General features: G+C 36.0%; 1 protein-coding gene across 1 annotated transcript in view; it reads right to left on the reverse strand.

Moving 5' to 3' along the window:
• Positions 1 to 26345, reverse strand: part of DCC (DCC netrin 1 receptor) — a 957719-nt gene that overhangs the window by 227005 nt on the left and 704369 nt on the right. The window contains exons 10-12 of the mRNA XM_081150263.1: positions 16341 to 16489; positions 14590 to 14728; positions 7487 to 7536 (exon numbers count right to left, since the gene is read on the reverse strand). Of these exons, the coding sequence (XP_081006389.1) occupies positions 7487 to 7536; positions 14590 to 14728; positions 16341 to 16489 (338 nt within the window). The remainder of the gene's footprint in view (positions 1 to 7486; positions 7537 to 14589; positions 14729 to 16340; positions 16490 to 26345) is intronic.

The following is a 26345-nucleotide window of genomic DNA, read 5'->3' on the forward strand; positions in this document are numbered from 1 at the left end:
ACAACTGGCATTCCTGATTGTATTTCTAGGAGTTTTCTTAAATTCAAAATATCCCCCAAATAATTTATCATTCACTTTAAGCCACTTTTTTCTCCACTCATCCTCAGCTCATTAAACAATGCTACCACTCACTCAGTTTTTTGTAGCCCAGGTCTCATACCTACTCTTGATTCATTTCTTCTCCCTGCTTTTTATGTCTAATCCATCAGCCAATCTTGTTGGCTGTACATCCAAAACATGCCATGATTTTTTCTACCTTTTTAGTCATCTGTTCTGACTCCTGGTTCCATCTAAAATAACCCGACATAGATGACTCAATTGTCTCCTCATTGGTCTCCCTGCTTGCACTCTGCCAATCTCCAATAATTTTCCTCAAAGCAATTCGACCTTTTAGAAAGCTGAAGGAGACCATTCCCTTTTAGAAAAACCTTCTTCATCCACAGAATGAGGTCTCAATTTGTGCCATGTCCCATAAAGCCCCGCATGACCTGACCCTGACCCAGCAATCTGTGATCCCTTTGAGTTGCTGTCCATTCAGGTTCACAATCACGTACACAGTTTCCTTCTCAAGACTTTTACACTACTTGTTAGTGTTCCTTGAAACGATTTGCTCTGAATGTGCACAAACTGGTCCTTTTTTCATGTCTTGTCACAGCTGAAGTGTCGTCTCCTTAAAAGGCCTTTCCCTGAGAATCTGATTTAAACTAAGTTCTTCTCTAGCACATTACTGTGCTTAATTTTCTTCAGAGAAGTTTCCATTCTATGGTGTCAGTTGTTCATGTCTTCGTTTGCTTATCAGTCTATCTCCCTGTCCTTGAATGTAAGTAAACTCTTGGAAAGGAGATTGGACCACCATCATGCAGCTTTTTCAGCAATATGCACAGCTCAAAGTTAGTATTCCAGAAATTAGTTTAATGAATAACACTTATAAGGTTGTTATAAGAATTAAATGAAATACTGATTTAATTGCTTCTCACACTTGCCAGACACATTTGCTTCTCACATTTGCCAAAATACATGTTGAAAAAGTTAGTTATTGCCTATTATTTTTATTATTATTATGTGCTCCTTATATATGTTTTAAGAATGTTAATTACAATAACTCATGCTAATGCCTGCAATCTTTCAGATGAAGTACTTGTATTTTAACAGTTGCTTTCAAATGTAAACAACATTTTAAGCTACATTAGTGAATTATATCTTTTGCTTATAGGCAAATGTTTCAACTCCTCTAAAACAAATCACATGGTTAGCAACTGCTTTTACTTACTGGCAGGACTGAACCTGTTCATGTCTTCTAACTAATCAATCATTCCAACTATACAAGAAACTTCCATGAACTAAATTAAAATCAGAGACCTTGTAACTAGACCTAGGTTCATTTAATTTAAGCCCATTATTAAACCTTCCACTTTTCAAAAATGTATGATGCGAGGGAAAGCTCATTAAACTTCTTGGAAAGGCTAAAGTGAGCTTTGCCTTTGGAGCCAACCAGAAATGGAGCCATTGAAAATGTGTGTGATGAAGTACAAATTACAAGGTGATATTAAAGTGGGATTAGAACTCAAAAGAAAAGGGTATTCTATCACATATTTTAGACTCTTCATCAAAATTCTTTGTGAAGATATACTAAATGGCTGTGACCAAAAATGTTCCCCTGAATTAGTTTCCTCACTCTTTGATAAAGTCAGTCGGCGTACAGAAAGTAGAATGCCAGGGCCGGGGGGGTGAGGGGTGGGAAGGGATGGGGTGTCAATAGCTGATGGGTACAGAGTGCTAGTTTGAGAAGATAAAAGTTCTGGAGATGGAGGGTGGTGGCTGTCACAAAACAAAGTGAATATACTTATGTCACTGAACTGTACACTTAAAAATGGTTAAAATGGTAAATTTTGTTCTCTCATTTTAACCCAATAAAGCAGCTATCAATTTTTTAAAATGTAAGTAGAATAGCATGTATCTTAAGATGGTTCTATCCTAATTACAGACCAAGCACAGTTTTATTTTTGGGAGAGTCTCATAAATTACTATATGTGGTCCGATTTTAATAGAATATAAACATTTATATTCAGTCTATTCTACAAATTCAAGACAAAAAGAGAAAGACTACACTGTAAGGACTATCAGGAAACATTACCTTCCTTATAACTATGCTCCTGTCCTCATCCCCTTCCCCAAACTGTTTCAGTTGTAATTCCCTGGACATTAGCTATGTTCAAAGAACAGTCAGGTAATGAATCAATCAGGAGTCAATAAAATAAACACCAGAGATCTAAGTCTCCTTTAACTGAATTGATGGATAACTGTACCAAGCACTGTGTTCAAACAGAAATCTCTGTGTGTTATGACTGAGTACAAATACCAGTGTTTGTGAGTAAAAGCATTATCGTATTTAAATTGTCCATCAGTAAGCAAATGCCAGTTTCTAAGTTATTGTGAAACGGAACCAATCATCTAGGGTCTCCCATGTATCTTCTTTCTCCACACTAAATCCATTGCAGAAACCCATTATATTTGTGAGGGAAGGACTCAGAGCTCTGGCTCCACAAAACTCAGTCCCAAAGTGTATTTTATGAAGGATTTAGGATGATTCAGAAAGAATCAAACTTATGATTTTTTTTCAAGAGCTACCTGAGGCACATGCCTCTGTATAGCATACAGCAGGGAGACTGCCATTTACGGGAAGTGTGGTGAGCCTGCACGGGGGGTCCCAGATCACCTGTGTCAAGGTTTTCAGGGAGGTGTACTCAGGAGGGAGCAATGTGAATTCAAGTGCCCTCTGCATAGCCAAGAGAAGACAACCCAAATTTCAGACAGGAAACCACAGAGGACCTGCTAACGAACGTCATAACTCCCATTCCCTCTTTGTTTTCCATTCTTCTAGTTCCTCCCCTTCTCTTCATTTTCACACTTCTGCTCACAGTACCTAACAAGTGGGTGTCCCAGATGGGGGTCAAATGCAAATGACTCACTCACTATTCACTTGGCTATTACTTCTGTTGAAAGGAGAATTATCACTAACTAGCCCAAGGACAGGAGACAGAGACCTCAGCCTAAACCCACCTGTCACACCACATCTCCTGAAGCATGCCCCTCTGAGGTTAGTTACCCCAGGATACCACATTTAGATTTTCTATGTATTGTTTTTTCTTTTAAAAAAAAAGATGGTAAAACATCTGGGGTCAAAATGATCAGTTTGTTGTTGGGAACTGAAAGTAGCTGTTTAAGTTCTCCCTTTGGGTAGTATCTGGGTGAAGGGAATTGTATGATCACTAAACTAATTTTCAAGTTATTTAAGCATGCCAAATCCTGCTGGCACCCAGGGAGTGAGATGCTTTAAGATGCAGGGAGAAACCAGTCGCATTTTCTACTGTTGCAGAGAAGACACCACACACACTATGGACCTGTGAATGACTAACTGGGTACCAGCTTTCAGAAATGCAGCCCAATGACATCCACACAGATGCACCTGGTGCCAAGGATAAAGGTTTCAGCAATAGAGAGGTCTGCATCGATCTAAGAAGGGGAATCCAATATTCTGCTCTTAAAAAATCTAAACTTGTACAACAATCTATGACAGGGTGGTATTTGTATTGTTTTTTAAATTTCAGTTTAATATTTCCTTCCTTACAATCACCCTCTAGCATTCAGTTGACAAATATCTGAACTTGTCTGTTATGTTCAATATATTTTAGCTAATATAGTTGTACCATTTTCTCTAATTCTGTAAAGTTAAAATGACTGAGAACCTAACAAGTGGAAACACAGTTACAGATGTTGGAGCCACGAGAGATTTCAGCTATGATCTCTCCAACTCTCTGATTTTATCAATGAGGCTATAATGTCAACTTTGAAGAGTTGGAATAGGTTAAGTGTGATTAGATAAAAAGTGAATTTCATGACATGTTTTCCTACTAAATGGTGAGCTCCATAGAGGCAAAGCCTGCATGTCTTTAGCATTATACATAGATATAGATAGATATAGTAGATATATAGTACCCAGTATTATATATATAACAGTATATATATATATATATATATATATATATATATATATATATATATATATTAGATATTTGGTAAGTACATAGTAATGTTGAATAAAGAAATGAAACTGAGATACAGTGACTTTACAAAGAGGTAGTAAAAGAGCCCAAGAATCTTGAACCTCAGATTCTCTAAATGATCTGATTCCCAGAGTTTTTGTGTGGGAACACAGGCAAATACTCAAGTCGCAACTTAATAAACTCTTTGCATTCCATTAGCCTGTGCTTTATATGCTAGTCAACTACTTAAGTTATAAAATTTCTTCAAATCATAATTAAATTTCAAAGTAAAATCTTAAGCAAATTATTCTTATAAAAGTATTTTTTAATAAAACAGGCACATTTTAAAGCCCATACTATAAAGTACTATTTTCTTGCCTTATAAAAGTATTATTTATTGTCAACAAAATTTTAGTGCAACATATAACCATCTATTCATGACTTACTATTACTTAAAACTAGTATCTATAGTGTAAGTCATTCCTTCAAAACCAAACTTGTGTTTACACCTACCCTGCAGAAAGGATACACAGTCTTTTCTGTGGTTACAGCTACACTCCATTTTCAAGCACAAGAGTAACAAATTTCCTCTGGTTCTTTTACCTAAATGTATAAGGTACTTGATCATGATTTCTTGGTCCAACTGGCTTCAAGTGGCCATAACCCTAACAAGTACTTATAAATGTGACTTCTCAGTTTTATATACAGAAATCCTAGCCATCTCTGGGCAAAAATATTAGAACCACCAAATTTCTTCACTGCTTGTCAATAAAATGATCAATTATGTTTTATAACTGCAAATTTGATGTAGAATAACATTTTAAAATAGGATTCTGTTCCTTCTATATTAAATAAAAATCCTAAGTAAAACAAATAACATAACAGTCATAATTCTGTTAGTCTAAAAGAATACAATACTTATTCAACTACACTGCTTCTTTTTAAGTAAATTTTATTTCTTGAAATGGTATTAGTCAGGTGTAAATATCAGTATATTTGAGAACTGTTGTTTCAAACGAAAGAAGACTATCAAAATAGAATACTGTTTTTGTCTTTCTTGGCATCAACATATTGGGAATGACAAAAATGTTTTGATCACCTAGTTTCTTTCCTTTTGGTAACAATTCAAGGAAAATAATTTATAAGTTATAATTCCTTAAAATCTAGGAAATAAGATAACAGAGGGAGGGAAAGGAGAGGTAGAGGCTTTCTGGCACCTAGGCCATCTGCATTCATTCCGAGAAGCTAATGAACAAGATAAATTTTCTAGCAGTGCAATGTTCCGAAGATAATTACAAGAGGATAGAAACAGAAGTGTTTGTATTGGGGTGCTGGAAGCACTGCATATTATAGGAGAGTAAGGGCTGTGGTATTTGTGTGTGTGTGTAGATAGATGATAGATAAACAGATGATAGATAGATGACAGGTAGATAGGTAATAGATAGGTAGACAGACATATATAGTGTGTGTATAGATATAGATATTGATATATAGATAGAGATATAGATATAGATAAACAGATGTAGATGTAGATATATAGATATATTGAAAAAGTCAATTTTGCAATCCAAGAATTCCCTCCTAGGAAAGTAATAAACCCATATTCACATACAGTCAGCATCCAGGGTCGCTCAGTAATGCCTTATTCACATTTCAGAAAAAGACATTCACCCTTAGTTGGAGTAGGCTTTTAAGGGATAGAAGCACACACATAAAATAGCTTATATCAATTTCTATGTTTTGTCCTGGAAGAAAGACGTGATGTGGATAAAAATGCCAATAAAAATGAGTCATTAAAAAAGAGAAATTACAGTATGCTTTCCAAATTTCATTCATTGACAACCTACAATAACTGTAGAAATCTTTTTTACTTTAATTTGGCAATCTCTTAATTTGAGCGGTGCATCTGTAAAACATTTATTGTTGAGGCAAACAATGTACTTTTTAGGGTCATGTTTATTTATGGTTATTTTCTGTTAGCTTTTTTCCCCCATAAGTTCACTTATTTTATTCCTTCTCATTTTAAATTTGTCGCACTACTTCATATCCAATGTATTGCTTAAAAGGCTAACAATTTTACAGACATTTCACTAGCTCCAAAAGATAAATTCGTATTAGAGTAAAATCTGATCAAAGTCACCAAAATATGGCTACATCAGAGATTTCTGCAAAATATGGCAAAGATTTGTACATTGCTTGAAGTAGTAGTTACTGCCATTGAGTTTGGTCTACTGTATATGCTCTATTACTGCTTCCTTGTGATAAATCAATAAGGCAGGCATCAGTACTCATAATACATGAATAGAGAAACTGATGTTTGTTGAGTTTTGAAACTTTTCTAAGATCACATACAGATATTAAAAAGGAAAGCTAGGGTTAAACACCAGAGTATGAGTTTCTGGAAGACCCACGTAACTCCCCTGCTGTCTCCAGAGCTTAGAGACCAGTTAGGCCAACCTTCCAACCCAGGCCCGGGTATGGCGAAGTGATTCCCTGAGTGCAGACAGCGAGGTCCTGTCAGAGCCAAGTCAGACCAATCTTTGTTTGCTTCTCTCTACTGTAGGGTTTGGGCTGGTTTTCACCCCTGAGACACACTTGAAATAAGGAGATGTTTCTAGAAAGCTGACTTCTGGCATTAGGTTCTTTTCTTCAGCTATAACTAGCCTAATGTAAACCCTTTTGAAAATTATATCAACTTTGCAGACCGGCAAGCATTATCCATTGCTTCATAACTTTATTGGACATCAAGTAAAATCTGATCAAAGTCACCGAAATATGGCTACATCAGAGATTTTTGCAAAATATGGCAAAGATTTGTACATTGTTTTAAGTAGCAGTTACTGCTATTAAGTTTGGTCTACTGTATATGCTCTATTACTACTTCCTTGTGATAAATCAATAAGGAAGGCATCAATACTCATAATACATGAGTATTGGACATAAATATAACCTTATTGGACATCAAGAATGGCCTTCGACGTCTATTTTCGTAAGGTAAGGATAAAGACCATGATGAAGCATTCAATTCTAATTAATCAGTCAGCAAGCAAAGTCTTTCAATTGTTTCATTCATTCATTTTTTTTTTCTTTTTTAATCCTCACTTGAGGATATTTTTTCCATTGCTTTTCAGAGAGAGTGGAAGGAGGTGTTTTATTTATTCTTATTATCAATTGTTCCACCTAGAATATTACTGGGAAGTGTCAGTAAATAGACCTTTTTCATTCCCCTGTTTAATCATTATAACATCTATAAAATCAAGTGTAAAAGTAAACATATTCTCCCTGTACTTAATTCAAGTGTGGTGGAAGAAGATGAGGGGTCAATGCCAGTCACTGAGAAATTCTGGGACATTTCTTCAGGAGGGGATGCCATTCACCCCGCGATTGCTGAGCAAAAGTTACACGTGTACAGGTAACAAACAGTGAGCATTTCCACAACTTACCCTGGAGTTAACCACTTCCAGCGAGACGTTCTGAGGTGGGGCACTTGGCACTAAAAGGAACAAAGCAAGGTGAGGTGTTACTGCCAGAGTCCGAAAGAGAGGCGACAACCCTCGGAAATGTCTTTTTCACAGCTCATACTGACAGCTAGGTTGATCTAGGTGGCACTTTAAAATTTTCCAGGAGAGGTAAAAAATAACTGCATTTGTTAATTTTTACTCACTTGGTGGGCCGGTTATCTACCTAGGGAGCCCTCAAAACTATTAGGCAAGAGAGCACCGGCCGTGATACCAAATAGTGACATTTAATCACAGCTTTCTGGCAATAACCTTCTGAGAGAAACCAATAAAAACACACAGGAGGTTTCCTAGAGTGGTTTTAAAGGCTTAAGATATTGTGCATTTCAGGATCTGCATGGTTTCAGGACGAAATAGGTCGTCATTCTAACAGTCACTCCTGTTGCTAAATCCTTTAATGCAATCTTTATCTCTTAAAAGGTGAAAAGAAGAAATACCACTTTCCCCCCCCAGCTGTATGTAATTAAGCCCCTGTGTCACAGATTCACATTACCAAATGGCATTCAGTGAGTTAATTCTATCAACAAAGGAGTTTATTTATCTTTGTGGATTTTCTAGGCATCTTGTTTCTCTTGCCTGCATTTGATTGTCCCACTGCTCATGAAAGAAGGAAGAACTTACACAGTTTTCTTTACAACACTTATCATGAATGTTTATTGTATCAAAAAGTGAATATTCTATCATGTGAGAAATTCAAAGAAAACCATTCACTGAACGGCTGTTCTGTGTCAGGGCACTATTCTAGATGTCTTAGATGAATAAAAATAATAATAATAATAAAGCTATCTGTCCCACAATAGGCTTAGAAGCAGCATTCGAGAAATGTTTCATACATTTTAATCTGTAAAATGAGTAGTACCTATCCTTGTTCATGATAAACTGGTGAACTTAATGGAGAAGAAATGTTCTTAGCATTTGCAAGAATTCTTTGTCATGCTCCCTTTTCCTTTACTTAAACATGGACAGTATCTATGTTTTTCTCGGGTACTTATATTTTACCCCAAATTTATTTATGCCCTAGTCTGATTTTACCTTCTGAAGTGTAATCACCATAATGGCATGATAGAGGTATTATTAATCTTTATATCCTCTAAACTGACATTCAATTAATATTTACCGACTCAATGATTACATGAGCGAATGAGTACTTACTTAAATATTAGCTCCCAGGCCTTTCTGAACAGGGTGGGAATTGAAATCACTTATTTTGCTTTAATTTTGAACTTGTCTTAGTGCTTTTTATAAAGGCTGTAGCTAATGTAGCTTGTGATAAATTGCTTACTGGAAGCTTGTTTTTCATGAATTACATCAAGTATTCTTTCAAAAAATATTTCATAATTTAGGAAATAGGCTTTGTTATTTAATTTCTTCTAGTTCATATTATGGTTTTCTTATCAAATGCAGAATATAAGCCCCCACAGGGACCAGCATTTTTGTCCCTTTAGCTACTACATCCCCAGTACCAACAAGAGCCTGGCACACTCAGCAAATAGTTGTTGAAGAAGTTAATAAATAGAAAGTGGTAAGGTATTTAAAAATCTTTTTCATATTTAGGGTTTCTGTCACCACAAGTTTTTGTCTTGCAATTTTTTGAGTAAGTTATAGCATGTGTGTAATAAAATGCACAAGTCTTGAATGTCTGACTTGAGAAAGTTGTATGTGTGTTCCCATTTACACACCACTGAGATCAAAGGACAGAACATTTATAGTCCCCTGGAAAGTTCACTTGCATCCCTTCCCAGTCATGCCACTATTCTGACTTCTAACTCCATCATTAGTTTAGCTTGCTCCTGAACTTACTAAAAATAAAATCACAGTTGTTTTTTATCCAGGCTGGCTTCTTTTGCTCATTTCAGTTCTTGAGATTCTTTCATGTGGTTGCATGTAGCAACATAGTTTGTTTCTATTTTTTAATTACTCTCTAGTATTATAATAGTAGTATATGACTATTCTCTTTTATACAGAGTGTCCCAAGTATGTATAAATATGTTAAATAATTATTAATTCCAATGGGTTAAATTTGAAAAGAAACACCAATTGAGCTATCAAAATATGTGTATACATTTTGGGGGGGACACCCTCTATTTATCTATTCTACTGATTAATGATATTTGAACTATATCCAGTTTGGGGCTATAAGAATAAATCTGCTTGAATATTCTTGTACATGTCTTTTGGTGGACAGTTATACTCCTTTCCTCCCTTATATATCAAGGAGTAGAAATACTGGTAAGAGTAGAAACCCCTATGGGGGTGAAACATAGGCTAAGCTTCAATAGATGTAAAGTTTACCAAAGTGGTTTTACCAATTCACACTCCTACTAAGAGTATAGCGAAGTTCTAGGTGCTCCATATCTTTACCAACACTGGGTATTTTCAATTTTTAAAATTTTAGTTATTTGCTAGGTGTATAGTGTTTTATTTTTTAAATTAAATTTATTAGGGTCACATTGGTTAATATGATTGTATAGGTTTCAGGTGTAAATTCTATGATACATGATCTGTATATTGCATTGTGTGCCCAACACCCAAAGTCCAATCTTCTTCCATCACCATATATTTGACCCCCTTTTTTACTACCCACCCACCCGTTCCTTCCCTCTGGTCCACCATACTGTTCTCTGTGTCTATGAGTTTTGTTTGTTTGTTTTACTTGTTTGTTCATTTGTTGCTTTCAGTTTTATATCCCACCTCTGAGTGAAATCAGTTTTAACCTGCATTTCCCTGAAGACTAGTAATGCTGAACATCTTTTCACATGTTCAGTGGCATTTGGATATCACTTTTTGTGGAGTTTAAAAAATATGTTTTTATTAACATAGATTAGTTTCCCCAAAAATCTCACCTCTAAAATTTTTATTATTTTAAATCTTAAATTCCATTTTTATGTTACTATCACTAACATATTAAGATATTAATTTTCTCAAGAGCTAAAATAATCAGAAGGGCTCTTCTGTATGTGGCAGCCTCCATCTCGTCTCAGCTCTACAAAGGATGTGCTAATGAAACAGAGCTTCCCTAAGCTGCCCTCACAGACCCCTGGGCATCCCAGTCAGCCGCCAGGGAAGGGAAGGATACAGATGCCTTAGCAAGATCATCTCTGCATACCCTTTCTTAAAAAGAAAAGTTTAGAGATCGGCAGGAAATAACAATGGTGTCTGCAATCAGGACTAAACTAACTGATCTCCTTCAATGAGGAGGAATTTAAATTATTCTGTAAAGAATTGTTTGAAAGTTTGGAGCACTTTACTATTAAGTGATAATCAACCACTTCTTCAACATAAAAAAATCTTTCTACTTTATATTTCACATGATATTGTAATATTTACATGGCATATACTTATGATGTTACACCCACTTTTTCACAATTAAATAGTATCAAAATATAATTTCAGTAACACTAGCTGGGTTTATGATAGGTGACTGAATTTTGGAGGAAGGGGAAGGTTGCTTAAATTTACCATACATTTTGTTCTAGGTATTGTGCTAGTTGATATGTAACCCTCCAATGTCATTTTAATGTAAGTTTATAAATGGTACTTCCAGGAAGCCAAGAATATACAGGAGAAAGGATACAAATATGTACTTCTTTTTGTAACTACCACAATTTGATAAGTATCAATATTATTTCCTGTATTGGAAAGTGAAAGCCATAAAGTCCTAAAGGTGGACTTACATCATGGTGTTGATGTGTTTTGTCTATTTTTTGGTGGTATAAATCTCTCTTACTTTCCATTGATAGCACACTGGCTATTCTTACCTTGCTTAGTCAGGAAAGAAAGTAGAGAATTCTTTCTATAGTAATTTTTGTTATCAATTGCTATGCCCTCCTTTTCACTATCAATTCCCATTCTATTTACAGATAAATAGATAACAATACATAGGATTGTATGCTTGGTAGAAGTGGAATCCACATTTATCTGGGCTTTTCTTTATTTCCCTTCTCATTTGACAAGGTTTCATTGGCTCATGAGGCAGAAGGAAAGAACATAGTTCATTGCTTTTTTTCTCCGAAATGTCAAGCAATTTATCATTTACAACAGGTTCATTAAAGCCAACCAAAGGGGTTTGGTCTGGAATCTCCTCTCTAGATGGTGGAGCATGCTGGTTTCAAACCCATGGTGATGAGTCATTCTGTAGAGTAGATCAACTTCCCACATCTGTAAATGAACCTCTGTACATAGAGTCACTTGGATTCCTTCCCTTAGCAGTGTGTGCTGTCCTCGACACATAATTTATGAATTGTAATAAATCATATATAATTATGAGCTTTTTACTTGAGTGAACTAATATGAGACATTTATTATAGAATAAGAGAAACTCACGATATTTCCATATTGACCTGCCTCTTTATTTACTAATTTATGTGACCTGGTTTTACTTCTTACTAATTTTTGTGATCTCTATCTTAACTTTCTCATCTGTAACATCAGATAAAATATAGTACTGTGAGAATAAAAGTAAAAATACAAAGTGCTTAGAGCAGGACCTTGCAATAATAAGTACTCTATAAATACTAGTGATAACAGTAAGAAGCGTATTCCTATAAGTTAAGTTTGCCTATGAAATTGGTCACTCTGCTTTTGGACACAGGGAAAAATTTCATGGGCACTAATAAATGTTAATTAATTCCTCACATCTTTTAATGACCTACCCATGTCAACTCATACAAAAGATAGTGTTTGGGAACAAATTGGCAAAACTAGTCCCATTCTACAGGAGATACGAAGCTGCCTAGGTTGATGCTCTACAATCCCAAATGGTTTGAAGAAGTGGGCCACTGTAAACCAATTATACACTAGGGAGAGGAATTTGAACAAAAAAAAATGTTTTTTCCCAGAAAAACAATTAAAAGAGAGCTAAATGAGAGAGGACAGCTCATCAGGATAAAAATCTTTATAAGCATCCTAGATAACAGGGATACAAATAATATTTGCATTTCATTTTTGCTTTTATTGAATTCTTCTATGGCCCTCATATACATTTTTTTATGGTAAGGATTCCTCTGACCTAATAAGAAATATGATTATCTCCATAACACACATGCATTTAGACACAGACATATGTTAAATTAGCCACACAAATGGAAAGTCCTAAAGATAGGCTTACACATCCAAACATTTGTACACGTTTGGCTGGACTGTCTGGCTTTTTCAATGAATATTTGCTGAGTTAAAAGGAATACACACATGACCTCAACATCATCCCTCAAATGAGTAGCGTGTACTATATAATGAGGAAAAGGGACACGCTCATTGGCATAGATCACATTTACTAAATACCTAGATATAGGTCATGCTCATGTTTGAGGTGTTTGCATGGATTAGCCCATTTAATTTTCACATCTCCCTTTTATAACATCCAGAAAGTCAAGGGGAAACAGGCTTGATTGAGACTGGGAAGTAGGTGACTATTAAATGTGATTAAATACGTATTTACAGGATGTGTGACCTCAGCATGAACAGCTTCAATAGAGAGGAGACATCACACTGAGTCAGAGAGAAGGGGTCTAGATGACAAGGAAATGGAAGCCAAGAGTGCAGGGGGTTTTGCTGGAAATTAAGAGATGACTTGATTGTAAAGATGAATGCAGACATGTTCAGGGAGCCCAGGTCAAGAGGACCATGATGTTCCTGTTTTCCCCTATCAAATGTATCTAATAGAGAAAAGTTGGGGTCCCTTGCACAGTGATGCTTGCTAGATAAAGATCATGAAATTCTTTAATATAGTGACAGACATTTTCTAACTCCTGAATGTTGCAACATTTCCAGATGATAATTCTTGGACTAATAAGTAATAATCTATCTTTCTCACTTATGACATTTAAAACCTAAGTGGAAAATAGGGCCACAGTATTACAGTTCAGAATGTGAATGAAATTTACATAAATTATGTAAAATATTCATTTTCATTTGTTTTCCTCTTATTTTTGTAATTATAAGTTGTGAAGCAATTTATTCTGCCAACAAATACTCTGGTCTGTCTTCAATAACAGAATCAGTTGGATGGGCATAAGAATTACATTAAAAATGAAGAGGTGTCATATATAAAACATTTTTTTAAATTGAAATTGCAAATGAGTGTTACTCATGTGTCTTTTTTGCATCACCCTTAATAACACGAATGCCCTTCCTCATTCCACTGATATTATATTGTGTGAAGTGTCTGCCCAGATACTTTCCCAGATTAAAGAACGGTGGATTGGTCAAGGAATCACAAGCTAGTGTCATTTTTTTTTTGAAATTCGAAGATTAATAATTTATAGAATTACAGTCACCAACATGGAAACCAGGGCTGAAAAGAAATAGCTTGTTGCCTTTTTAATATTCATGGAGGTCACATCTTTGCATTTCTACACCTGCCTGAATTTTAACTGACCCCACATCCTACACTCTGCTGTACTTTATTTTGACTTTTTATTAAATTTCCCAACATTTCATTATCACCCATTTCTTAGATTTCTAATTTCCTCTGCTATTGCTTTGTCAAATCCACCCTCTTCCTTAAGTCTTCCTCCTCTTTTTCATGACATTTAAGAAAGTATGTGTAATCTTTCATTTATTAGGCACAGGACAATTAAATGTATACGTTTTTATACTCAGTTGTAATACTAAATTCTCATGCTATACTTTCAAATTAAGATGCATATGTGGGAGAATTTTCCATCATTTAAACTTTTAGTCATCTGCCTTTTTTAAGAGCGATAAATAAAAGAAACATGCCAATGTATGTAGTCCAAATAATGAACAAATATGTTGTGTTAATAGAAATACAGAATGACACAAAAAATTCCTTTGAGCTCTTTGGCAGTAGCCACACTTGGAAGATGACCCATGAGAACATCCTGATTTAAGAAAGTTTAAATTTGACTGTAAAAGTTTGAGTGAATCAGACAAATTTCCAATGTACGCTAACATATCCCATAAAGTTTCCATTGGGAGACCTTGAAAACGAAATCTATGACATATACATGACATTATTTGATAATCACAACAAATATGTCAGTCAAGTGTTACTGTCTATAACTCACCATCAGAAAGCGTAACTACTGTTACGTCGTCCGTGGAGACTCCTGGCCCATAGCGATTATAAGCTAGGAATCGAAGAGTATATTCCGTGAATTTTTTCAGGCCTTCCAGCTTATAAGACAGTCCATCAACCTCTATATTCTGGAGACATAAAATGCCAAAACTGTTATTCAAGAAGCACATTAAAGCAGAAATGGCAGCCATTCTGTTCAGTTGGTAAATTGGATATTAGACTCTTACTCACAAAACTACACTCTGGCTTTATAACGAGTTGTTGTAAAGCCTGCTTGTGACATACACTCCCCCACTAAAGCCCAGACCACTCTGTAGACTCCTAGTTAAAACAGCACCATGCTATTTTTACAGTCATTAAGTTCCAATTTGTTTAACACCAACTAATGCATTGAATAGTGTGCCCACACTGAGCCCCTGGCACGCAGAAGGCAGCTTGTAAATCCAGGGGAACAGGGAGCTGCTCCTGTACCCTTAGTGATGTAGTTCCCCATGAAACAGTAGATTTCTTTCTTCCCTGGCTGAAATATCCCCACGTCTCTTAAAACTGACAGACAGTTGGCCACAATTTTTATCTGTCAAAATGCTGTGAGGTAGGTTTGCCTCTATTCTCAGCCCTTCACAGCGGCAGAAATGAGGTGCTGAAGGTGAAGGTCACTGAGCAATCAGAGCCACAAGACCCATTACTTAGCTCTCCACAGCGACCCTCTCATTCACATCTATCTTGGGAAACATCATTTTGGAATTTATTTAAATGGACTGGTGATATGCATTATTGAAGAGCTAAAACATGTAGAAAAGTGGAGAGAGTAGAAAGATGAAAATAAGAGCTAAAGAGCAAGCAAAAAACCAGAATGAGTGGTTACGTAGGAGGAACTCTTAGTAATTCTTATTTTACAATATGACTTGGGAATTAGATCTATTTCTGAATAGAACTGTTGCAAAACAATTTTTAAAATGAAAGACCTCTATCACGCAGTTTATGTGGAAGCGTGAAGAGCACACTAGGCTTGGCAAACTTCACAACAAACCCAGGATCTCTGCTGTCCCAAGGTCACCTCTCTGACTTTCCCATTTAGCTGCACACTTTCCTATACATCTTTTTGCCTATGAAGTTGAGAATCATATATATGTCACAAAAGAGAACTGCTGAGTTCCCTGTGTCTCCCTAAAGACTGATTCACTATTACTTGACCTGAAAATATAGTTTGCCTGTTTTTGGGTGTCTGTACTAACTACAGATTGGAAACAAAATGTAAGAAAAATGAAGATAGCCTTCTAGAGTAAGGCAGACTGAAAAAAAATGAAACTGATAGGTGACAGTTTGAGGGTGAGGAGAAGACAGAAATACCATCAAATATATGAGAATGAAAAGAGCAATTGGGGTGAGGTCAATGACTGTAAGATAAATGCTCCCTTAGGGTAAGGGCTGAAAATGCAAATGCTTCCTGGGACCAGACGAGTTAATACAAATGTAGTTACACTGGCCCAGGCACCTACACACTCAAACAAAACATTGGTATCTTTTCTATTGATTCATCTCATTACCCATTTGCTCTCTTAGCACCAGAATTCAATTAAATTGCTCAACATTTCCAGTAACAGGTACTTTAAAACTAATCAGTTATCCAACTGATGTGCTGGACACTGGACTAGACATCAAGAGCTTACAGATCGCTTATTTCTCTAGCCCTAGAGCCATCCAACAGGTGGCAGGGGTGGGGCCCATTTCCTCGCCTACCTGTTCCTTCCCCGTGGACACCTCAGTGCAGAACAATCTGTAACCTTGAACTGGACCATTTGCATAGGCAGGGGGTTCCCAGGTAATAAGTATTGAGGTAGGTGAGGTAGATACAGCTTGCAGGTTTTCTACTGGCCCTGGAACTTGCACTGTACACAAGAGAAGTTGATTAGTATAAGAGGATTCTCTTTCTCAAAACAATAAGAATTACATCTTTCACAGGTCAAGGAAATTATGGCAGCATGTAGTATTTTTAAAACCATATGAAATAGGAATGTAAAACTATAAAATATGCCGTAACGAAATTTTAGTTATTTCTCATTTTAGAATTCAGAAGAGGATTTTACTCATCTAAATTTCTTATTTCATTTTACAGTTGAAAAAACTGGTCAAAGAGTGTAAGTGACTAGGATAATAGCAGAAAAAGATGGGGCTCTTAATCTAAATTCTTCGTCTGGAAAATGTTCCACTATGTCAGTATGCTTTGGCCTGAGCATTGCTAATAGCTGCAGAGGGAAAAGAGGAACTACAATGAAAATACTTGCACATCTTGTTTCTACTTACAATTCAAATAAGCAGCGCAGCTATGGATAATTTACCACATTCATTGTCTTTACGTCAGCATTTTAAAGTCTTGTCCAATTCTGGGTCCTTTACATTAATTTCAGCATTTAATTTTCAATTTTACTTTCTAGTATTCCATTTTCTCTCATAAGGATGACTTAACTTAATCAAGGGTAAGTAACTTCCTCATTAAAGTAATTAGATAGAACAGGTCTACAATCACTTAAGCAAATGCTTGTGTCCAGATGTGTTTTCAGATCCAGGAATTTTCAAGTTTTAGGAAGGTAAAATAGTGGATATGCAGTGTTTCATGTAAGACCCTTGGTAGGGTCTGTGGTAGCACCATTGTCAGATCATATATTTTCAGCAAAACATATGATATTCATGCCAAATAGATTTATTAAAGACTATACATAGTCTAGTGTAAGATCAGGTCTGGGTACAAAATGAGTTAAGAAAATCCTTTGGATTTCAAATTTGCAAATTTTGAACTTGTGCATATTTTTAATTTTTGCAAATATACCTAAATATAAATATAGGGTATGTAAACGAAATGTCCATGTTATTTATTGTAATCTAAAATAAATAAATAGTTTCAGCATCGCAAGTATAACTGTGTTAACATGCCGTGTATGTTCCCTAGTCTTGGATGCCACCTAGCTTTGGACAGCTATACACTAAAGGCCTACATTACAATCCTGTGAGTTTGAACTTCCATAGCAAAATAGCATATGAAAACCTGGCTGACATATTTGATGATACATTTCTCAGATCTGCATTGAACCTATGTCTCTGGGTCATTTTTCAGAATTTGTTCCACAAAATCCAGCCCCCTTAAGGCAGTACTGCTCACACATTCATTTGGAAAAAATAAATATAGTCATATCAGAAACACATATTTTATGTCACTTTCACATATTTTCCCACCCGTTGCCAAACCATGAGAACCCTTATTATTGACAGTTGCATTCTTTTCAACTTAACAAATGATTGTTAACAATTTCTTAAAAAACTTATTTGGAAATCATTTGAAACCTGCAATTTTAAGAATGAGAATAATACAAAGAACACCCATGTTCCCTTTACCCAGATGTACACGTTGTTAACACTTTGCTCTCTATATTTTAGCATTATCTACCTCTGTACATATACAGTCTTTCTATATATGTTCATAGATTGCATTATCACTTACTATTGTAGAGTCTATGTGTAGTAAGTGATAAAGGCTACCTATAATCTATATATAGTGATAGATGCACTATATAAATACATATTGAGAGAATATTTATCTATTATCTCTTGATAGAAAAAATTTATATCTATATCTCTCTATTCAGATAAAGTCGTAAACACATAGCTCTTTATCCTTATACATTTTAGTGCATATTTCGTAAGCACTAATGTGTACATAAGCAATATAGTTATTAACTCCAGTGCATTTCATATTAATACAATATGTTAATCGAATCTTCACCTGCATTGAAATCACATCAACCGACCCAATGTTGTCATTTATGTGAAGTTTCCTTCCCAAATCAGGATCCAGTCAAGACCAGGTTTCCATGTCCTCACCCTGCCCCTGTAGTCTGCTTTAAGCTGAAACAGTTCTAAAGCCTTTCTTTATCTTTTCAGCCATTCATAGTTTTGAAGACTATGGTCTTTTTTATTAACAGAATGTTCCTTGTTTTGGGTTTGTCTTTCTTTCTCCATGTTGAATTTAGGTTATACATTCCAGTGGGAAATGAAAGGGTAAGTGGTGTCTGCCCTTCTCAGGGAATCACCTCCAGAGGCACGAGACCTTTCTCAGTCACTCAGATGTGAAGTCTGAGTACCTGGTCAAGGTGCTGTCAGATTTCTCCATTGCAGAATTAACTGTTCCCCCTGCACTCCCACCCCAGCTCTGGCCCCCTGCTCCACCGCTTACAGCTAATAAGCAATCTGTGGGGAAATGACTACATTAGGACCATGTAAATAGCATATGCTTTATCAGCTTCTCTAAAGTCAGCATCTACTAATGGTTCTTGATGGAATCAATTTTTACCAGGGTGATTGTAAAGGTGATTATTTTTCTATTCAAGCACTTCTTCTGCATTAGCGACTTGGCACTCAGAATTCTATTAAAGCAAGAGCCCATATTTTTTTCTATTTATGTATCTATTATTGTTATGGGGACATGCATTCCTTCTTTTTTATGGTCTACAATGCATTACTGTCCTTAATTATTTGGATGTTTGGATTGTGCCAGATTTGGTCACTGGGCTCCTCATTAATCTGGTTCTTCTGTCCTTGTGACATCCCCATCATTCACTAGAGTACTTCCTTTCATCATATATTCTAGGCTCATCTTGATCCTGCCCCAGCTCTGGAATCAAACATTTGTGCAAAGGTTCTGGGTTCCTTTCAGGGGGAAAGGTATTCAATACAAAGGTCTGAGTGTTAGATGTGCTCATTGCTACCTGGGTGTTCTTGCTTCTAGATCCTTTCAGCAAACAAGAGACATATGACTGCATATATACATACATACACAAATGTACACATGCATTCAAATACTCAGACATACAGCTATAGATGCACATTTCTCATGACTCTACAGGGATGCCTCCTGTTCCACTCCATCTCTACAGGGCTCATTATTGCATCCCGCATTTTTCTTATAGGTCCTTTCCTCCACGAGACTTCTGGCTCCCAAACAGTTGCATTTTGAAAGGCACTTTATGAGAGCCCTAGCCAGTTTGGCTCCATGGTTAGGCCAACACTCTTGTCAGCATGCAGACTGAAGGGTGCCAGGTTTGATTCCAGCCAAGGGCATGTGCCTCGGTTGCAGGCTCAATCCCTGCCCCAGGTTGGGGTGCATGTGGAAGACAACGAATTGATGTCTCTCATCACATTGATGTCTCTCTCTCTCTCTCTCTCTCTCTCTTTCTTTCTCCCTCCCTTCCTCCCTTCTACTCTCACTGAAAAGAATGGGAAAAATATCCTCAGGAGGATTTAAAAAAAAAGAAAGAAAGAAAGACACTTTATGAGATGAGAGCTCCCCCACATTGGTATTCTTCCAGGAAGGGATCACTTTTCTATGGAAAATCCCCTATTCCACAAAGGGGACTTTAGTAGACAATACCGAACAACAGGGACTCTTGCCTGTGTCGAAGCTTATAGTGATACAATTAGAATTGTATTATAATGAAAGAGACATTTTGCTTCGGGGGGGGTGAGGGGGGAGCAAAGCAAATTAAAAACTTGCCCAGCGATATTGTTCGACTAGATTTTCAAAGTGCAATATTTTAAAGAACAATAATAAAAAATCAAACAATTTGCATGCTTCTGTGATTGCACAAAGACAATGCAAACAGCTCCTAAGGGAACAGTTCTGATTTGGAGTCTCCTGCTCTTCTGAGGAAGGTAGATGGCAAACAAAGGAGGAGAGCTGAGGCTCAGCAGCCGGCTAGGATGCATGCGGAACGTGAGGGGCGCAGGGGTCTGAAAGTTCAGAGCGTTTCTGTACAGACTGAGTGTGTCCCTTCTCACTGTCCCGTGGCTAAAATAAAAAAGCACTGCTCACTACTACCATGGCTCATTCTGGGAGCAAAGACTAAGGTTTAAAAATGGCCAAACTCCAAGGCCATCAGTCCTGACGAGAGGTAACACATTCAAGGATGGTCCCCAGGGCAGAATGGTTCCCAGGACAACTCGGAGAGGAGTGCATGGAAAAGGTGTGTGTGTGGGTGTTTAGGGAGTCTCTGCTCATTTGTTCCACTGGAGGACAAGGGGGTAATGGAAAACAATTCAAATTCTTTTCAATTTTTGAAGAGCAAGCCACCTGAGAATCTGGAAGAAGCAGCTGAGGGGGCTGCCTAGCATGGTAGGGGCAGGGCGCGCACAGCCTGCTAAACTACGACTTGTTGAGGGCATAGGGATCAGGCATGCCAGCCTCACAGCCACTTCCATCAGGCATGTGGGAAGAACAGGTCACAGGGGCATCTGCAGCTCAAGGCAGCAGCCCCACAAGAACAAGCATTAGGCCACACTCCTACCCTGCTGAGCTCAGCCATGGCTGCTTAGGGCCCTGGTTTTTGGTCCAGAGAACGGTCAAAACCCTCCACTTAGTGTTCCAAGTAATAAGAGCAATTCCCTTCTCTACAGGAATATTCACAATGCTGGGTATACAGTATTTAATAAATGTGTGTCAAATGAATGACTTTATGTACAATTTCCAAAGGTTACTGCAAATCATAAACCCAAAATAAACTACGTAGTCTAACTCATTTGATGTAGTTCATTCAGCATTGTCACTACAAGTAATCATAAAATAGTGTTCCCCCAACACAGCTGTTGAGAACTTAAATTGGCATGTATATACATGTCTGTCATATATGTATGTGTGTGCACTTTGCCCACATTTCTTTCTGTGCATGTCTAGCTTAGTCATCAATGAGAGAACACCAGGCTGTAAGTGCCATTATTTGGATTCAGGTCACACTGGTAGTGCCTCCTCTGATCACCTCAATCCACTGAATTAGTCTCCCTTCCTAATAGTCATTAGATACTATCAGGAAAAAACGTGTGCCTGGATTTCTAGAACAATTTCAAGCAGAACATACAGACACCTAAATTAAAATGTTTAAGTACTCACAGACAACTGTATGTGTTTTCACCAGTTTCCAGCCACATAATATTCTATTTGCTGTTGTAAAGTTTCCAATCATCTTTTTCTGAGAAGAGAACGCCTTTTACTATTAAATTATTTCCTACTTTAACTTTTTGTTATAAAATATAATTTGCTTTATAATCTGATTGCATTGGTAGATTTTCTTTAATATCCTCATATATTTAAGAGAAGATACCATAAGCCTATGTTGTTCCAAGTAAATATAAACATCAAGACATCAAAGAATTACCATCAAGTCATATATTTATCATATATATAATTATTCATTTTACCCAGACCAAAATACTGCCTGCATATGAGATATTCTTCCTCACAGCATTCCTGGCTGTGTCAAGACTCTTTTTTATGTAAACTATTAAGTGCTTACATGTCTTCATAATAGTGCTATACATTAAAAGTCATAAGCTCCCTAATATTTTCCCTTTGATGTATAGCTCTAACATAGGTCTGTAGATAATATATTGTGTTTTATGTTAATTGTGGAGGTATGCTTGTGTATGTATATTTACACGTATATACTTGTATATTTATTCAGATCCATAAAGTATATTTAAGAGTAACTTACATAGTTTTACATGATTTATTATATGCATATTAGAAAGAGAGAGAAAGAGAAAGAGGGAGACACAAAAATGTTCAACAATGGAAATTAGATGTGAAATCAATACAGTTAACGGCTTCTGCCTTCCATTTCATCACATCTTAGTATGTCAGTCAAGAAACTTAATGGGCTTAACTACTCATCATTTCCAAGATGTCTTTAATAATCCCCACTGATTCTTTCCATTGGACAATAATTTTGTGGCAAACTGCATCTAATTTCTCTCCATCTCTATTCAAGTTACCTATTTCTTCGAAGAATGAAAAGATTTCAGAATAGATGCATAATCCATGCAAGTAACTCATCAATCAATGTCAGCCTAACCAACCACCTTTTTAAATTTCAATATTGCATTTCAGTAGAAAGTCATTATATCACCTCTACCTAAGAACAAATTAAATACGGTGAAGTAAATGAGATGTATTACATGTCACTATTTGCAAGGGGAACAGTAATTTCTGACTATATATAAATTTATAATATATCAGAGCACTTTATAATGAGGTCTTATTGCATATTAATCCCTAAAATGGCATATAAAAGTTAGCTGGATTTTTAATAAAGCATGAATTATCACATATAGTCATATTGAAGACAAGGGGTGTGTGTGTGTGTGAGAGAGAGAGAGGGAGATAATATCACAGTTTAATGAGCTCTAATTAAGATGAGAGTCAGAATGTATGGTTTCCTGTCCCTAATCTACTTATGGGTAGGAACCTGTCATTAACATCAAGGAGTCCATGAATCCCTGAAATTGTATAAATGTTTTCAAGAATATAATATGTGTATTTTTTGAGGTGCAAGGTCCATAGTTTCCATCATCATTCTTCAAATGTTCACTCCCAATGGATTAGATAATATCTCTGGTTTCTTTCGGTTTTTAAAAGTGGTTATTATTATCAAATCATTAGTAGTGACTGCAAATTACTTCATGATAGAAAATATGGTAATCATTTCACTTTAAAGAGACATCTTCAACTTTTAATAAAATGCTATTGGTTTGCCCGCCTGGGTGTGGCTCAGTGGTTGAGCGTCAGCCTAGGATCCAGGAGATCGAGGTTAGATTCCCAGTCAGGGCACATGTCCAGGTTTCGAGCTCCAACCCCAGTGGGGGACGTGCAGGAGGCAGCTGATCAATGACTCATCATCATTGATGTTTCTGCCCCTCTCTCTCCCTCTCCCTTCCCCTCTCTGAAATCAATAAAGATATATTAAAGAAAAAATGCTATTGGTTTCAAAAGCTGAAACATACATGTATAGATTTTTACATTTCATTTTCCAAATCATGGGTAATTCAAACACATTTAAATTTGTCTGGTTTAATTCACCAAATATTTAGGTTTTATAAGATGTTAGGGCTTGTGATTAGTAAGCAGTCATATGGCATATATTAATTAATACTCATTTTTCTTCCTTTCTCCTGCCCTGTTTCTATTTCAATGTATATCCACCCATCTACCTTTCTGACTTTTCTTTACTGTAAGTAATTTGATATTTGTATAAATCAGGCTACAACATAAATTATAATTTATCAAATATATGGTTCTAAAAATATCTTAGGAGTTTAAATTACCCCTTCCAAATAAGAACATAAATAAAGTTTTCCTAGAAAAAGCTTTAGAAGGATCAAGAAATGCCACTGTCTTCAAAATACTGAAAAAGGCTGATGTCTTTTCACCATTATGCTGATGTTTCTCAGCTGGAAGTCTGAAATGAAGACAAATGTTAGTGTCAGACAATGTGTAGTTGAACATTTGAATATTTAAAGTCCTTTTAAACGACTGTGCAGTATAATGTGTCCCACTGTTCCTAAATCATCAATTTAATAGTCACCAAATCCTTTGTTTTAAGAATTACTTTCCTATCAGTGTCTTTAAAAATATATATGGCATGTGTTGTCATTCAAATAATGACCTATAATTCCTATGTCCTCAATTCAGACCAGAATTCTGAGGATGATTCCACCTCCTTTAGCATTCTTTTTATTTTTAAATTTAAAAAAGGTTTTCTTGAGTCCATTGAAAAAAATGGATAGGCAGGGAATCTAACTAATTATCTGTAGTGATCCAAATAGATTTACACCATGAAGCCCTCTTATTTAAGCAGCAGCTTCCACTGCGGATGATCTCCATGCTGACTGTGTTTCAAATGCAAGCCATTTCTGAAACGATTTGCATTTATTGATAATAAAGTGCATGCTTTGATTGCCTCTTTGGTTTTTTTTCCTTCTGTAGTTAACAGCTTTAATGATATTTCTATGAAATCTTTTTCTATTCTGTATGGGGAATGCAGCATCAAAAGCCTGCCGGCAATGTAATTATTAACATAATGAAACCCCCTCCTGACTGAACTATACGTTTTTAGGAGATATGACAGTAATTTGGCAAGCAGAAGCACAAACTATGGGGTACGGTTTCTGTTACAAAACCACGTAAACATGACAAGATTCAACTGGAGGAAGCAGTTACTGCCTAATGATTTTACTTTGGGTTTTCATAGGTGCTATCTGCTAACTCACAATAGACTCGACTATGTCATTGTGTGTGTGTCTGTATAGATATATTTATATATCTATACACACATATATAAAATGTATGTGATATATATGACTTAACTTACATATTACTTATACAGACACACACATATCTACATATATGGTTAATACATTAAGCGATGGGTATTTTTGACAGTGCAGTAGGAAAACTTTAACAATCTCTCTGAAGAAATAGTATTGAAAATAGTCTTCTTGTGATTCATCCTAGAACTTGAAGCAGTTTCATTGTAAAAGTGATTATAAGAATTAATTTCAAAATAAGGTGTTTCCATAAGGCACCTCAGGTTTTTCACTAACACAGCCAAGTAGTAATGGCCTTGGTGAAGAATTTTTTTGGTGAAGAGTATGTAGTTTTCCTTTTTTTAATATGTCTTTATTGATTTCAGAGAGGGGAAGGGAGAGGGAGAGAGAGAGAAACATCAATGATGAGAGAGTTATCGATCAGCTGCCTCCTACTGGGGATGGAGCCCACAACCCAGGCATGTGCCCGGGAATCGAACAACGACCTCCTGGATTATAGGTCGATGCCCAACCACTGAGCAACTCAGGCTGGGCTGTAGAGTTTTTTTAAATTGCACTTTAAAATATAAAGGCATTGCCTTTAAGTGCAAAGTATAGTAGATAAAGTACATTTCCGACTGCATGACTGAGGTCTCAAACCATTTAAACTAGAGATTTCAAAGTAATGTCAAAAGCAATTGTTTCCATGACCTAGAAAAATTGCCTAAGAGATCTCAAACATTGGAACTAATAACAAAGTTTCAGTCAAATGTTCTTAAGTTTCCATATTACCAAAGGAAGTTTGATATCATATAAACCTAGTGATACTGACTTTTTTTCCTTTAATATTTTCCCCCCAGAATAGCTTGGGTTCACTTACTTTCCATTATGTTTAAAAATTTTAGATAAAAGTATCAGCTGATTTTAAAGAATAATTATACGTTTTCTATGTTTAGCATATAATGCTATCTCCAATTCTGTGACATATTTTATTGTGGCTTCCAGAGGGGAGAGGAAATGAGGAGTGGGCAAAATAGGTGAAGGGTTCAAGAGGTAGAAACTTTCAGTTCTAAAATAAAAATTCACAGGGATGGCATGCATAGCATAGTAACTATAGTCAATATTGCATTGCATGTTTGAAAGTTGCTAGTTGCTGAAAGAATTAATCTTAAAAACTTCTATCACAAGAAAAAATATTTCTAAGTTTGTATGGTGACAATGGTAACTAGACTGATTGTGGTAACAATTTTGCAGTGTATACAAATATTGAAGCATTATGTTTTATACCTGAAACTAATATAATGCTATATAACACTATGTCTTAAAAAAAAAAAAAAATAGAATTGCACTCATGGAAAAGGGAAAAACAAGAGAGTTCAAGAATGAAGAAAGAATGTATTGAATCAGGACACAAGTCGGTAAATGGAGAGAAAAACCAGCTTGGGGAAAGCTTCAGATGATGAGGTCTTTAAGAACAAATAATAATTCCAAAGTGAGCAAAATTAATGATGGCATGATTAATGTCATATTGAGGAAAAACTCAGAAGCATGGAATTATCAATTGTTAAATTTCCTTTTTATTTTGCTTGCATTATCAAAAAATCAAATAATATTCTACCA

This window comes from Miniopterus schreibersii (assembly GCF_964146895.1).
Source record: "Miniopterus schreibersii genome assembly, chromosome: 10".
In the NCBI taxonomy this organism is placed as follows: domain Eukaryota; kingdom Metazoa; phylum Chordata; class Mammalia; order Chiroptera; family Miniopteridae; genus Miniopterus; species Miniopterus schreibersii.